A 17,424-nucleotide genomic window follows, 5' to 3' on the forward strand; every position below is an offset into this window, starting at 1 on the left:
TGCTGTTGAGCAGATGACTTATGATAATGATTATTAATATTGTGAATTGAGTGTGGCAAATACATTCATGCTTGGCAGGATGGCCTAGAGGTACACACACACTAGCCTCAAAGTTGTCTAGCCTGGGTTTATATCTGCACCCAGCTACAAACTGTCATCCTGATGTTGCACAGGCAGGATATGATTCATTAATGTGTGTGCCATTCCTCAGATGGATGTTAAACTCGGCCTCCTGTCTGCCAGCAATAGTTGGTGGACGTTAAAGATGCCAGGGTGTCCTTTGCGAAGGGAAGGCGAGCTCCCACTGGCACGTTTAAATAATTATTACAAATCCCTGCTATATCTCCTGCTGGGAAGGCTATGGCAAACCACCCAGTATAACCCTTGCCAATAAACTGCCTCGGCAGTTCCGACGCTCTGTAAGAGCGTACAATATGTTACATCGGAATGAGAATGAAAAAGGTGCACCGAATAGCTAACTACATGAACGTTTCATGCACAGTTGCCATCATGAAGGTTTCAACCCACTGGAAGTTTGCAGGTGTATGACCTGATAACCATACACTGCCCAACGGATAGGAACATGGAGCTGAGATTTTCAATTTAAGTTCATCCGTGATGCCAGTTTGTGCAATATAATAGGAGTTGATGGGGATGTGGAGGATGTGTAAAGGTACCAGGCTGATGAATGAGCAAGGAACGGTCCGTGAAGGTTTCCTTAACATTGGAAGGGAGGGTTGATTTGGGAGGAGTGGAGGTTTGGTCGATGATGCTGGGGGAAGAGCTTCGTGCGTAAACGTGCCATGGACCGCACTGCTATAAAAGAGTGATGAAAACGAGTCAACTGTGGACTGATTCTTAGGCAGTGCCCAAGTGGAGACGGGGGTTTACTTTGCAAAGGAGCCAAGTGCATGAGCTCAGGAAATCCTTTTCCAAAAGAGTATATTGATGAATGTAGAAGTCGACTTGATAGTGAAGATCGATGCACTTTGTCTTTGTCGTGGGAGCGTGGAAGGGAGTCAAGTTCTTTTACAACACTACGGAGACTGAGATGGACCGCAGTGAATGTTGCATTTATAAATCGCCTGGAATCTTCACACTCAGTGTTAGCATCTGTAGCCAACAAGCAAGATGTTGGTGTTGAACTCGACCAGTAACAGCACGATGCCACCCAGGCCCAACAGCACGGACTTCCCACCGCGCGACCTCAATCTCGCCCTGGCCGAAGTGATCATCCTCGCGGCAATATTTATCTGCGCTTTCTTTGGTAACTCGATCATGCTGTTTGTGCTATGCTGCAAACGGAAGCATCCTTCTCGAATGCACATCTTCATGATGCACCTCTGCATCGCTGACCTCCTGGTTGCCATCTTCCAGGTTTTTCCCCAATTCATATGGGACATCACTGACCTTTTCATTGCTTCTGACTTCGTTTGTCGCCTGGTCACCTATGTGCAGGTCGTCGGAATGTTTTCGTCCACTTACATGACTGTCGGGATGACCGTTGACCGATACCAAGCCGTGTGCTTTCCTTTGGTAACCTTTCAAGGAAGGAGGGCCCGCTGGAACATTGTGGTTGGTGCAACATGGCTACTTTCACTTCTCCTGAGTGTCCCGCAAATGTTTGTGTTCTCCCGCACTGAGGTTTCCCCTGGTGTGCACACTTGCTACGCTAACTTTGTCGGCACCTGGGGTCGTAAAGCGTACGTCATGTGGATATGCATCACTGTCTTCGTGTTGCCTACAGTTATATTGGTTGTGTGCCAGGCCACGATATGTCATGTTCTCTGGAGTAACATGTATGTCAAAACACACCATGATGAGACAGGTAACAGCAACCAACTCATGCTTTCACGGGTCAGTAATGTGAACAGCATCTCCAGAGCCATGATAAAGACCGTAAAGATGACCATCGTCATCGTTATAGTTTACATCATGTGCTGGATGCCATTCATGGTGATGCAACTTTGGAGCATCTGGGATCCCCACCCACCAAAAACAATGGGTAGGTTCAGGCCTGGTAAAAGCTTTTCCTTCTTTTGTGTTATTAATTTCCTAGACCATTTTTTCCTTGACGTCATTACCCGTGAGTTCTGTTGCTCTTGATTGATTTGTTGTGGGGCAGAAATGAATCTGTTGGAGTTGTATAGTTTAACAGGCGCGTCGAAGGCCACCTCGGGGCCCCCACCTCCACCCTTTCTCTCTTTTATAACTTTTTAAGGAACTTTCTTCAATGCAAAAACAAAAAACTTTTTAAAAACAAATGGTCTCTTTTATTTAGCCGTATGATCAAAAATAAAGGAGATAGCGGGGCGTTTGGACCGATCGAGTCATTTCGCACCCCCGATTGTTGAACACTATTTCTCCATAAGATTGGCAAAATATACTAGCAGGAGGAGGAGAGATGCCAATAAGATTGGCAAAAAATACGTGAGAAGATGGTTAATATTTTTTTTGGACAAAGAGGTTACAAACCCATTTCTTTGTAACGCACATTTCTGCTTAATAACGATTTTCTGTAAAGTTTGAAACTGTACCATTAACAACGGTAAATGTTGTTTTGTTTCCGGCAAGGAAAGCAAAATCAGCTTCTGGGTTTAAATGTAACGATGAGGAAATGAGGATGAGCCGATGAGGGGTTTCACTGTACTGTTTGAAAAAAATTACAGCAGAAGCTCGGGCCCCTCAACGGACCCCAGGCCCCGAGGCAGCGACCCCCTCCTGAACCCCGCCCCCCCCCCCACCACCACCCCCCCACCACTCTCAACGCCCCTGTGCAAAAATATAAGTGACACTGCAATCATTTGGTCACGCAGAACTGTTTAGAGACTAATGGTAGTCGCCCTATGGATGTTGGTGTGGCAGGACCCAGCCATGGTTGTTGTGATCCTTTGTGCTTTTTCATCAATTCCGCTCTTATACAACAGGCATTTTAATGACTTTATTGATTTTAATTTTTAATGATTTTTAATGATTTTAATTTTAATAATTTTAATCAACAGGCATAAATTCCGCTCCTATGTCTGAATGTATTTGGAGAATTATATTGAATCGGGGGGATTAAATGTAGAAGAAATACAAGCTAGCCTCTTTAATGATGTCTAGGACAGCCTTGATTACTTCAACCATCACTTGCAAGTTTTTTAATGCGTTATTATGTATTGGATAATAGTACAGGGTGACCACTAGAAACGGTACCCATACAATTTAATAAACCTTGTTTATTTCTATTTAAAATGACACCTTGTTTGGTACACACATGCCTCACCTGATGCATGATCACGTTGGAAAGTTTCAGATGGATATCTTTAATGTCATTGATTTGATTTAGGTGAGGGCGCATGCTCCGGATTTCCACCTCTACGCTATATGGACACTTGGAGTTGATGGGAAAAATTATTTATTACTTTGACACATTCGGCTGCAGTAATTGAATGGATTTTGTCAGTTATTAACTCCACCACCGAAGATGGATGGAGGTTATATTTTCACTCTGTCTGTCTGTCTGTCTGTCTGTCTGTTTGCCTCTTTGTTACCCTCGCCTCAGGAGAGGGTATTGCATGTGAGTCTGTTTGTCTGTCTGTCTGTCTGTTTGTCTCTTTGTTACCCTCGCCTCAGGAGAGGGTATTGCATGTGAGTCTGTTTGTCTGTCTGTCTGTCTGTTTGTCTCTTTGTTACCCTCGCCTCAGGAGAGGGTATTGCATGTGAGTCTGTTTGTCTGTCTGTCTGTTTGTCTGTCTGTTTGTTTGTCTGTTTGTCCGCACAGAATAAATATGATTTTTCCCTGCAACCGTTGGTCCGATTGACAGGAATTTTTCACCATAGGTGCAACTCCACCTGCATAATTTTTTAATGATAATTTTGACGTTAAAGGTCACGTGGTTCGGCCGCCATCTTGGAAAAACCGAAAACATTTGCACCTCGATATCTCCGAAAGCGCTGAATAGAAAAAAAATTGAGACATGGCTCATTGTAAAGAACTCTCCATGTGGAATAAAATATGTTAATGATGATGCAATAGTTGCCTCCATTATGACGTCATAATTTGACACGTACAAAACATCATCCGATCAATATGAAATGTATTGAACGTAATCAAGGAATAAATTCGTGGAGAAAAAAAATAACGATGACGTCATTGGTTAGGTGGTTCGGCCGCCATATTTGTTTTAACACAAAAGCCTTAAAAACCATTGAAAATACATCCGGGTGAGGGTTTGCAATCTCTGATTGCTCCTTTGTCTTGTTTGTCTGTGAACAAGATATCTCAAAACGTTGTGGGCGGATTGGACGATATTTGGCGGAGAGGTACTGTATGTGACAAGGACAAAATGAATAGATTTTGCTGAAGAGCCGGATCCGGATCCGGCTTCTATAATTTTTTAAGTGATTATTCACCATTGGGAGATAGGGCCAAAAACGATACATAGCAGGATATCTCAAAACGTTATGGACGGGTTTGGACGAAACCTAGTGGAGAGGTTGCGTATGTGACAAGGAAGAGTTGATTCAATTTTGGTGAAGATTCAAATCCGTATCCGGATCAGAGAATTTTAAAAGCAATTCTTCACCATTAGGAGATATGGCTAAACCGATATATATTGCACGATATTTCAAAAAGTTATGGACGGATTTGGACGAAACTTGGTGGACCGGTTGGACGTGTGACAAGGACGATTCGATTCGATTTTGGTGAAGATCTGAATATAAATTCGGATACGAGAATTATTTAATTTTTTCCATGATTCTTCACCATTGGGAGATTGGGCTAAACCGATATATAGCACGATATTTCAAAAGGTTATGGACGGATTTGGACGAAACTTGGTGGACACGTGTGTGTGACAAGGACGAATCGATTCGATTTTGGTGAAGATCTGAATATGGATTCAGATACGAGAATTATTTAATTTTTTAAGTGATTCTTCACCATTGAGGGATCGGGCGGTATATAATGATATTTTAAAAAGTTGTGGACGACTGTTTACTGATTGCAATGCAGCAAGTGCTTTTCTCTGAGTAGAGAGGCCTTTCAAGCACCTGATCAGAGGGTATACACTGTTCTTGGTATTTACATGCCAACTAATAAATGAATGTGCCTCATCAGAGAACCAGACATTGTCCATGAAGTCAATCTTGTCTGTGAACCACTGGCACATTGTCACTCATTTCTGCATATCAAGCTTAGTCAGTTTCTGCTTACCTTGAAGATCGATTCACGTTTAAGTCCAAGCTCCTGACTCTGATGCGTGAAAGGCTGATTAGGGCTTGTGCCCATTGAATCATGAATGACGTCAATGTTCCCAGGAGACAGCACATCCTTAGAATTCGGACCACCTGAATGTGTTGCCTATAATGTTTTGTTTACTGTTCAAGTTGTTAACAGTGCCTTTTCTCTAATTTATTTTAGCCATATATATATATATCCGTATCTTGTTTGGAGCAGCACAAGGTGGAACTCGTCCCTGAACTCGGTGTGAGTCTTCGTGAAGGATTTCGTTCTCAGGTAGATTTCGACTCAAAACTATTTTTCCTTGATTGCAATTAAAATTTTCTTTAATTTGAATGTTGGGAAAAATTAGGTTATCTTGATTAAGTCCAAGTCTGCTGACTATACATGAACTCCGCTTTACACAACTGCAAAAAATAAGAGGACGTGATTCACACGGAGGAAGGTATTAGAGGTAAGGTCGGTACCGTTTTTTGTGGACACCTTGTATATAACAATTGCTTGAGGACCGAAAGTCATGAAAATATTTATTGTACAGCAAAACAAAGGTACAATTAAAACTAGAAGGGCAATCGGTAGAGCGCATACCTCCACCAGGCTGAACAATTTATGTTTTGTATCCCACTGATAGGCCTGATCTGGATTTGGACCTGAACTAAAATCGAATCGGCTTGTTCTTGTCCCCTAACCAGGCTGTCCACCAAGTTTTTCCATAACTGGTCAACAACTTTTTTTAACCATGTTATATATCGCTATTCGCCCGATCTCTCAATGGTGAAGAATCACTTAAGAATTAAATAATTCTTGTATCCGAATTCATATTCAGATCTTCACCAAAATCGAATCGATTCGTCCTTGTCACACTCCCAATCTGTCCACCAAGGTTCATCCGAATCCGTCCATAACTTTTTGAGATATCGTGCTATTTTTCGGCTTTAGCCCTATCAATCAATGGTGAAGGATCACTTCAAAAATTAAATAATTATTGTATCCGAATCCATATTCAGATCTTTACCAACATCGAATCAAATCGTCCTAGTCGGACACCCAACCTCTCCACCAAGTTTCGTCCAAATCCGTCCACAACTTTTTGAGATATCCTGCTATGTATCGTTTTGGCTCTACCTCCCAATGGTGAAGATGGCCCAAACAGATGGTAGGCCAAACAGATGGGCCAAATCCGAAATGCATTGGGGGGTGCGGCTTGGGGAGCATTTCCAGCCATTCTTGGAGATTTCCTCCAATGTCAGAGGTGTAGCATTTGTCAGAGGTCTGCGCAATGTGAGGTCTGGCGTTGTCATGTTGAAAGACCGCTTTTCTGTCAGGAGCTTTTCGATGGTTTCCATAGAAAATTGATGGTTTCACCTTTGAGAAATAAATCAACCAGTATGCATCACTCAGCATCACAGAAGAAAGTTTCCCTTATGAGTGGGTGCGGGTGCCTTGGGTCTAAATTTGGAGATGTGCAATCATTTGGAATCCCTGAGAAGTATGCACAACTATTACAGGATATGTATAAGTAGTGCCAGACAAGAGTAGGAAGCAGTGTGGGAGAGAGTGAGAGTTTTGAAGTTAAAGTTGGAATGCACCAAGGATTGGCACTGAGCTCCTTCCTCTTACGGTTTGTCATTTATGTTCTAATTCAGATAGACGTAGGGCCAATGTTGGCAATAGATCTGTCGGAACGGTCGCAAGCAAATTTCCAATGTCAGTCCGACATTGGCACAATAGTGTAAAAATGATGCCAAATTTCCAACGTTGGGCCAACGTCTGTGTGTTAGCTGGAAACTGAGAAGGTGAGACAGGAAGTGCTTTGAGAATGGTGTTTGCAGATGACAATGAGCTATGTGGTGGCGATGATGAGGATATGACTGAGTATCTTGGGAAATGGAGAAAAGTGCTGATAGATAGGGGTATGAAGATCAGTAGACCAAAGACTCGATGTATGGATTGTCAGTTTGAGCGTTGGGAAGAGGATTGGGGTGAAGGTGTAAAGATATGGATGAAGATATGGAGGAAGTGAATAGCTTCAAGTATCTGGAGTCAGTGGTGGCAGAAGATGGAAATATGGGAATGGGGTTTCAGCAATGGATTAGTCCTGGATGAAATAATTGGAGGAAGTGCAGTAGAGTGTTGTATGACATAAAAGTACCACTCAGACTGAAAGGAAGAAGTTACAAGACAGTTGTGAGACAGGCTTTATTTCGTCCGCCACTGAAGGTGGATGGAGGTCATGTTCTCAATCCTGTTTCTCTGTTTGTTTGTCTGTGAACAGGATATCTCAAAAAGTTATTGACAGATTCGGACAAAACGTGGTGTACAGGTTGGGTGTGTGACAAGGACAAACTCATTCAAATGTGGTGAAGATCCAGATATGGATCTGGATATGAGAAGAAATTTTTTTTTAAATTGATTCTCCACAAATTAGTGATAGGGCCAAAAATTATACGAGGTGTGTTCAAAAAGTATGCGACCTTAATTTGTCGTGCGTAAACAAATGAAGCTAGGGAGGCATTGATTGGTGCACGTATGTAGGCGATCCTAATGCGCACGCGTGAATTTTTTCCCACCTGCAGAAGCTGTCATTCGACGGCAGACCGCCGATGAGTGAGGAAGTGTAAGTGAGCGCCGTCGGATTTTCGTTTTTGACAAAATGACGGAAAAACTTGAACAACGCTACTGCATCAAATTTTGTGTAAAGCTTGGCGATTCCCAAGTGGAAACGATCCGCAAGATTCAACAGGCCTTCGGGGATGAAGCAATGAGCACCACACAGATAAAGGAGTGGTACAACCGCTTCAAAGATGGCCGCACATCAGTGGAGAGTGAAGCACGTTCGGGTAGGCCCTCAACATCCCAAAATGAGATCGTCATTGACCAATTGAGGACCCTGGTGATGCAGGATCGTCGAATCACGATCAGAGAACTTGCAGACGAGGTGGGCGTCAGCATTGGATCCGTTCATTCCATTATGAAGGAGGATTTGGGCTTCAGGAGAATCTCAGCGAAGTTCGTACCAAAGCTGCTAACGATTGAGCAGAAGCAACTCCATTTGGAGATCGCACAGGACATGCTGGAGACTGTGAACAGCGATCCCAGCTTCCTCAACACAGTGATCACTGGCGATGAGTCCTGGGTTTATGGGTACGACCCAGAAACCAAGTTGCAGTCATCACAATGGAAGCATCCAACATCCCCGAGGCCAAAAAAAGCAAGGCAGGTCCGCAGCAATGTCAAAGTCATGCTGACTGTCTTCTTCGACTCCAGTAGCGTGGTTCATCACGAGTACGCACCACACGGCACAACCATCACCAAGGAGTATTACCAAGAGGTTCTGCGTCGCCTTCGTGACGCTGTGCGACGCAAACGGCCGGACCTGTGGGCAGCGGGCAATTGGCAGCTCCATCACGATAACGCACCCGCCCATTCTTCACATTTGATACAGAGTTTCTTGGCCAAACACAACACACCTGTGCTTCGTCAGGCTCCCTACTCTCCCGACATGGCTCCGTGTGACTTCTGGCTTTTCTCCAAGCTGAAAATGCCCCTGAAAGGGACCAGATTTCAGTCCAGAGAAGACATCATGCGGAATGCGACGGACCAGCTGCGCGCCATCCCAAAAGAGGCGTTCCAGCGCTGCTTCCGACAGTGGCAGAACCGTTGGGAGAAGTGTGTGGCAGCCCAAGGGGACTACTTTGAAGGAGATTAGTGTAAGTATGTTGTATCTGGATACGAGTATTTTTTATGAACAAAGGTCGGATACTTTTTGAACACACCTCGTACATAGGAGATAGCATGATATAGCATGCTAACATAACATGACATACATAACATAACATAACATAACATAACATGCATGTGACAGGAATAGCATGATATTTCAAAACGTTGTGGATGACGTATGACAAAACCTGGTGGATGAGTTGGGCCGGTGACAAGAACATGCCAATTAGATTTTGGTTCAGGTCCAGATCCAGATCCGGCCTATCGGTGGGATACAAAAAAGAGAGAAACTGTTTAGCCTGGCGGAGGAATTCACTATACCAAGTGCCCCTCTAGTTCCTTCTGCATTTGCCTGTGAAGCTTCTTTTAAATCAGATGGGATTGATTAAAGGTAATGGTAGGGTTGAACATCACTCTGGAAGTTGCCAAACATCAAACTCACCTGTCTCCCTTTGGTGTTTTTGTACACCGCTCCTTTCCTATTCCATCTCCAGACGCTGCATTACGTCATCGCAGGGCACCGAAGGGGTCCCGGCGATGACGCACGCTGAAAGGAAGTACTCAGTTTTCACTCCAGTTTCATGTTTGTTTGTTTTCTTGTTTGTCCGGGCGATATCTCAGCCATCCTTTGAGCTAGGAAGCTGAAATTTTGGCACAATAGTGAGCAAGTCCTTTGGCAAGAATTATTTTTTTTTGCTTTTTGATTAATCAATTATTGATTAATTACTTAATTATTATCGATTAATTAAGTACTTATTTATTTCCTTTCTCATCTGGGTAATATCTCAGGCACCTTTTGAGCTAGCCAGCTGATATTTGGACATGACAATGACCAAGTGATTTGCCTGTAAAGGGTAATTTTGATTTATTGATTAATCAATTAATCGATTAATTATTTAATTTTTCGTTTAATGACAACTATTTTTTTAAGTTACAGATTTGGATGAAATGGTGATGCTTTCAGTATTCTATTAGCCGATTGATTAATAATTTAATTATTTTACGACTATTATTTATTTTAATTATTTATAGACATTATTAATCACGTATTACCCTTGCCTGAGGAGAGGGTATTGCATTGGAGTCTGTTTGTTTCTCTGTCTGTCTGTTTGTTTGTCCGCACAGAATAAATATGATTTTCTCTGCAAAGGTTAGTCAGATTGACATGAAATTTTCAACATAGGTGCAACTCCACCTGTTGAATTTTTTAATGATAATTATGACGTCATAGGTCACGTGGTATTGGCGCCATCTTGGAAAAACCAAAAAACTTTGCACCTCTATATCTCCGAAAGCGCAGCATAGAAAAAATTGAGACATGGCTCATTGTAAATAACTCTCCATGTGGAATAACATATGTTAATGATGATGTCATAGGTGCCTCAATTATGACGTCATAATTCGACACGTACAAAACTTCATCCGATCAAGATGAAATTTCTTGAGCATCATCTAGGGATAAATTAATTGGTGTAGAAAAAAAAATTAATGATGACTTCATCAGTCACGTGGTTCGGCCGCCATATTTGTTTAAACATAAAAGCCTTAAAAAAACACTGAAAACACGTCCTGGCGAGGGTCTGTAATTTCTGATTGCTCTTTCTATTTTCTTTTTCTATATTTTCATTCTGTCAATGCTTTTTTTGACTTCTTTCTATTTCTTCTTTCATGTCTGCCTTCGTTACTTTCTTTATTTGGCCAGTCCAAGTTTTGGTGTTTTTGCCACCCTTGTATTCTATGATATTGTTACGGAAACGGAGTATGGCGCTCCCCCTTAGCGGGGGGGGGGGGGGGGGGTTAATCCCCCTCTTATTTTCACTGGCCGTCTCCGCTCCTGAAGCCACCCCGCTCCACAAGGCAGGGGGGCAACCTCGTTCGAGACCACGGGCAAGATGTTATTTTGCCGAGCGGATTAGCAGCCCGCGGCTCGAACCATTAGCAGTACTAAACCCGATCACAAACGTTGGCCAAATCGTGCCACAGGTGTTCAATGATGGAAACCTCTAAAACGAACGGATGTGAAGAAAAGAAGGCAGAGTAAGGAAGAACAGGAATTTATTACTAACTATATACAAGTCAAAGAAACCAAGGAGGAGGAAAGAAAACGAAAGTAATTTACAGAAGAAGAGGAAGACACAGTGCAATTCTACTTATCTATACAGTCTTACTTATTCCCAGGGACAACACAGACAAACAGACGACATTCAGACTTACACGAATGGGAATGAATGGCTGGAAGGGGAGGAAGGTTCAGCTGGATGCTGGCTGGAGCTTGATCCCGCACGGGACGTCGGGCTGGAAACGACGGCCACTGATGCCACCGCAATCTGGTTCACACAGCAAGGCTGCTCGAAAAACAGCACGTCAGGGCTTCACGCTGCTGGGCCGCTGAAACAGCGTCTCTCCCAGCAGAACCGCAAGCTCACCTCCCCACAGAATTTCTCCACTTCCAAGCACCTCCAGCACGTATATCTTTTTTGTGCGTCCTCCCTTGCTCATCTCTCTCTTACGCCTCTCAGTTCCTCCTCAACTGGACTTCTCACTCATCTGCTTAAGCAGTCCCTCCCAACTTCCTTTTATAAGGCGCGTGGCGATCAAGCCGCCGGCCTTTTAGAAACGCCCATCGGTGAGCTCGCCTCGGCCTGGATTGGTCACGAGGGCTCACCGATCCCGCCCCCTTGATGAGGCGTTGGCAAAGCCACGCCTTGTTCCTGGTGCTTGGCTGACTCCTCCCACCTTCTTCTCTGAGATGACCTCGCCGTAATGGCGGCAAATGTAGTTGGCAATGCGATTGGCAATGACCAGTTGGAAATGGAGGTTTTGGGGGAATTTGAACAAGGGGATCTATGTTATTCGATTCGGTGCATTGCAGTGTCAATTAATGGGCAACAGAGCCTTAAACTGGAACACATAATAAGGAAATAACTATTTAGAAGGGTATATGATTTTCTACGTGCATGCGATGGACTAACTAAGGGGACGACCTTTGACCTTTACAATTAACGGAGGTATTTACAAGGATCATTACATTTACACAGGGTGATATTTACAAACATGATCCTCAAATCCGCAACAATATCCTTGGACTTTATGTCAGAGTATTGCTTCTCAAGTTTCGTATAGATTTTTGCTGTCCTTCTGATGGGCGATTACCACAGAAATATTTGTCTATTTCTGATGGTAATGTTAACATCACCATCCAGTGTGACCATTGCACTCTGGTCCTTTTATGTGGTGGTCTATGGTAATGCTATAGTGATATCTCTCAAAATTATCCACCATATTCTAGTGCAACAGATTGACTCTGATGTTCAGGGATGAATTTTGCTTTCGATCATGAGGCAACAACTTTGAATTATGTTTGGGTACCAACACACAATGGCTCATTGTCCCCCGTCGCACCGCGGAGCGAAAGGGGAACTATGGTTTTCCCCTCCGTCCGTGTGTCCGTCCGTCCGTCCGTCCGTGTGTCCGTCCGTCTGCCCGTCCGTGCGTGCGGGCGTGCGTGCGTGCGTACGTGTGTGTGTGCGTGCGTGTCTGCATAAGCGAAGGACCGCATTCGAATTTGGTGTGTGGGTGCAACCCACGTCAAAATCCAAGATGGCCGCCGCCATGTATGTCTGATGCCATGTATGTCTGAACCTTGTGAGCGGAATATCTTGAAAAATAAGCGAAGTACCAACTTCTAATCTGGTGTGTGGGTGTATCTAGGAATAAGGAAGAACCCTGTTGAAAGTTAGGTCGCCACTTCAAAATCCAAGATGGCCGCCGCCATGTATGTCTGAACCTTGTGAGCTGAATATCTTGAAAAATACGCGAAGTACCAACTTCTAATCTGGTGTGTGAGTGTATCTAGGCACAAGGAAGAAGGCTCTTGAAAATTGGGTCGCCACGTCAAAATCCAAGATGGCCACCACCATATATATGTCTGAACCTTGTGAACGAAATATCTTGAAAAATAAGCGAAGTACCACCTTCTAATCTGGTGTGTCGATGTATCTAGGCATAGGGAAGAACCCGATTGAAAATTGGGTCGCCACGTCAAAATCCAAGATGGCCGCCACCATGTATGTCTGAACCTTGTGAGCTGAATATCTTGAAAAATAAGCGACGTACCAAGTTCTAATCTGGTGTGTGGGTGTATCTAGACACACAGAAGAACGCTATTGAAAATTGGTTCGCCACGTCAAAATCCAAGATGGCCACCACCATATATATGTCTGAACCTTGTGAACGAAATATCTTGAAAAATAAGTGAAGTACCACCTTCTAATCTGGTGTGTGGGTGTATCTAGGCACAAGCAAGAACGCTGTTTAAAATTGGGTCGCCACGTCAAAATCCAAGATGGCCACCACCATATATATGTCTGAACCTTGTGAACGAAATATCTTGAAAAATAAGCAAAGTACCAACTTCTAATCTGGTGTTTGGGTGTATCTAGGCATAAGGAAGAACCCTCTTTAAAATTGGGTCGCCACGTCAAAATCCAAGATGGCCGCCATCATATATATGTCTGAACCTTGTGAGCGGAATATCTTGAAAAATAAGCGAAGTACCAACTTCTAATCTGGTGTGGGTGAATCTAGGCATAAGGAAGAAAGCTATTGAAAATTGGGTCGCCACGTCAAAATCCAAGATGGCCGCCTCCATGTATGTCTGAACCTTGTGAGCGAAATATCATATCATAGCATGTTTTCTGCGTCTTCCACTTTGTCAACTCACATCACTTCCCCGACGGGGGACCTAGGCGTAACGCTTGTTCCTTTTTGAAAACACCACGAGATTTTTGAGATTTTTTAATATACAAAGTCAAGGCTCGTGGAAAAGCTAGGGAATTTTTGCATACAATGTCAAGGCTCGTGGAAGACCTTATGCTCTGACTCCCAGGTAGTTCAAGGTTGTTGACATTAGCAAGCAAATGACTGCAGAGATGCATGGTACAGCCAGGTGAATGACCCCTTCTCTATCACGTCATAGCATGGTGTATGATGTAATAAACTACCCGCAGAGTACCAAGACAACAGATTGTAATCTGATCCTGTTCCTCAAAAATCAAACTCAGATGGAACAAATCAAACGTAAGTACAATACCTCTAAGCTATCTTGTCAGTCAATTAGATATTATCGCACAACATGGACATCAATTTTTTTGAATTACATAATCAGGATTTAGGTGTCATGACGTGAGAGTAAAGAAGATGAGAGTTGTCCAGACAACAGTAAGGCAGATAGCTCACTCACAGTCGTTAATGCATGGACCAGTCTCACTGGAAAGGTAGTGGCAGCAGAAACAGTAGCTGAGCTTAAAATTGAGTTCGGTGCCCATAATCAACAACAACAACAACAACAACAGGCATTTTAAGGCAATTTTCCCTGCTAGAGTGGGGGTTAGCCTATAATACTATAGGTGCCCATAATCATTGGGGATAAACAGAGGGGCACATATATGTTGACAGGATTGGTTGGTAGTTTAGTTATAGATGGGTGATTGTATACCAACGTATGTACATAGTGATTGTGGTGTCTGTGAAAGGGTCTCATCAAAAGAAGGTGAATGTGCTCTCAGTGTTTGTTCATTGCTCACACTACAACTCCCAGGTAGTTGAAAAACAAGTTTACCCGGCTCTGCACTGTGTATAATATCTCATGCACTTTGAATATCAATTACAAGGAAAGAGATAACACTGTCGTTCTGTTTTCCTGACTTAACTGCAATCTGGTGCACTCTGCAGAATTATTAGGTTAACTTGTTTTCCAGGGTTTGAGATGGACATCATCACTAATTTAATAGAAACTTAGGGACCTTTGGAGTCAATTTTCAAAAATGGAGGTTGCCGAACATGACAAAGTCCACAATTCCAAGTATATTGGTTGCTCTTGTGCGTTATTTTGTCTGTTTGTTTGTCTGTTTGTTTGTCTGTTTGTTTGTCTGGTTGTTTGTCTGGTTGTTTGTCTGGGTATTTGTCTGGTTGTTTGTCTGTTTGCTTGTATGTCAATCGCCTATAGGTCACAATTTTAAACCAATCTTTACGAAACGTCACCAAATTGTAGAGTTGGTCATAGGGAAGAAGCCTATTGTTTTTTCAGGTCAAAAGGTCAACGTAAGCCAAAGGTCAACAAGTTTGTCTGATTTCTGAAATCGTCAATTTTCTTCTGATTGATTTGAAATTTGAAGAGGTTTCGCATATTTGATCTTTGAATTCAACCACCAATCATTTTAGGTCAACAAATGCCAAAAGGTTAACATAGGCAAAAGGTCAACAAATTGTTTTAGGGATTTCGCAAGTATCGTGCTATGCACGACATATTTCTTGTTTGTTTGTCCGTCTGTCTTTGAACAGGTTATCCCAAAAGATTGTGGACGGATTCTGACCAAATTTGGTACCGAGTTTGGGTATCTGACATGGGCGAAGTAATTAGCTTTTGGTGAAGATCTGGATCTGGTTCTGAGAATGTTTTTACGTGATTCCTCACCTTTTAGAGATAGGGGGAAAGCACGATATATAGTACGATATCTCAAAAGGTTATTATTGACGGATTCGAACAAAACTTGGTGCATATGTTGGGTGTGTGACAAGAATGAAATGATTCAGTTTTGGTGAAAATGTGGATCTGGATCCGAGATATATATTTTTTTCAAAGTGATTCTTCACCATTGAGAGATTGGGCCAAAAACTACATGTAGCATGATATTTCTAAAGGTTATGGACAGATCAGGATGAATCTTTGTGGACAGGTTGGGTGTGTGACAAGAAAAAGCCAATTAGATTCTGGTGAAGGTGCAGATGCCGATCCGGCCTATCGGTGGGATACAAAACCTAAACTGGTGTTTCTGATTTACAGAGTAAGTTACAACAGATGCTCTAAACTGTTCACCATTACCATTGATCCATCTCTTGATCCATACGACACAGGATAATAAAACATCCATTAACACTTGAACAGCGATCTTCATGCACTTGGATTGTATTTTCTCCTTCAGTTAGTCCATGTTTCTGGGATGGGTGATGTACAAGACCAAGGCCAGATTCCCCCACAGAAAGAGGTCAAGTGGCATGCCATCGTCTGACCTAACGGTGCCTGACTTTCAGCACAACACCTGTGGTACCTGACCTTTACTATGTCCTTTATAGCAAGAGATTTGCTTTATCGTTAAACACTTCACCTATACATGGTATTTATACCATGTTGATCACAATGGATCGATTTAGGTGGTTTTTGGTAAAGTATACACTGATAAGTCACGATTAGTAATGGAACGAATATTCAAGAGTTCTTTGAAGTCTTTTCTGATTTGGTGGATGAAGGAAGTGCACTTGAAGTAATACATCTAGACTTTCAAAAAGCATTTATCTTTCCTGGGAAAATCACATGTCCATTCTGGCCTCCAAAGCCATGCGCCGACTGGGCATCCTCTTCGTGCAAAGTCCTTTCTGAGCACTTTTGAGCTCCTCACCACATACAAAGCTTTCATCCGTAACTCAATGGAATACTGCTCTCCGCTCTGGGCTGGTGCTCCTGCCTCACACCGAGGTCGGCTTCACACTGTTGAATCCAAAGCTTTCAGAATCATTGATATCTCCCACGATGAAGCTGATTCTGATGGCTTTTCGCTCTCTCACCGCAGGCAGGACAGTGGTCTTTCTGTCTTCTATCGACTCCTCTCCGGCCTTGCTCCCCCGCTCTCCCTGTGCTCTGTTCCCCAAATTTTCCTTCCGGTCACACAAAATCTGCCAGCAACCCTCTTCTGGTGAAACTCCCAGAATCAAGACTCTCTGCTCACCTTCACTCTTTCATTCCTCTTTTCTCCCACCTCCTGAACAAACTCCCTCACTCCCTTCAATCCCACTCCTCCCTCTAGGTCTTTAAAACAAATGTTCACTACCATCTCTTATCTTCCCCCATCCAAAACCTTGATCTTTTCTGTCCCCGTTAAAACACCCCAAATCCGCCTCTTTCAATCCCCAACTTCTTTCCTGAAATTCCTAGTAGTGTTGATTTGTTTTATACCATGTACCCCCTCTTCTCTTTCCCCAGCCATCCCCCTTCCACAGATCTACCGACGTCCCTGTTCTCTACTGTTGTTGTGCTTGTGTGCTTTCCTCTCCCTCCCCTTCATGTCTCCCGCTCCCTTTATTGTATGTTTTATGTGGCCGTGCATGTTTTCGTGTTTAATGTGTTTGCTCTTACACAAGCCTCGATTCTGTACACAAAAATATGTATTTGATAAGGTACCACATTGAAGGCTGTTAGCTGAGGTGAGGGCATGCGGAGCAGCTGGTGGAGTTGCTAACTACTTTGGAAACTTTCTTAGTGAAGCTGAGTCGTTGTGATTGGGAGGATGTCTGGCTGGGAGGTTGCAAGTAATGGGGTACTCCAGGGATCAGTTCTTGGACTATTATTATTTATAATTTGCATCAATTATTTTGACCGTGGGTTTAAGAATACGCTTTCCGGATTTGCTGTTGAC

At 43.1% G+C, this 17,424-nt stretch overlaps 1 protein-coding gene across 1 annotated transcript in view; it reads left to right on the plus strand.

Annotated features, from left to right (window-relative positions):
- Window positions 1-873: 873 nt before the first annotated feature.
- Window positions 874-17,424, plus strand: part of LOC137436604 (mesotocin receptor) — a 41,578-nt gene continuing 25,027 nt past the window's right edge. The window contains exon 1 of the mRNA XM_068130545.2: window positions 874-2,005. Coding sequence (XP_067986646.1) covers window positions 1,132-2,005 — 874 coding nt within the window. The 5' untranslated portion in view covers window positions 874-1,131. The remainder of the gene's footprint in view (window positions 2,006-17,424) is intronic.

This window comes from Myxine glutinosa, chromosome 11 (genome assembly GCF_964187855.1).
Source record: "Myxine glutinosa chromosome 11, kmMyxGlut1.1, whole genome shotgun sequence".
NCBI lineage: Eukaryota > Metazoa > Chordata > Myxini > Myxiniformes > Myxinidae > Myxine > Myxine glutinosa.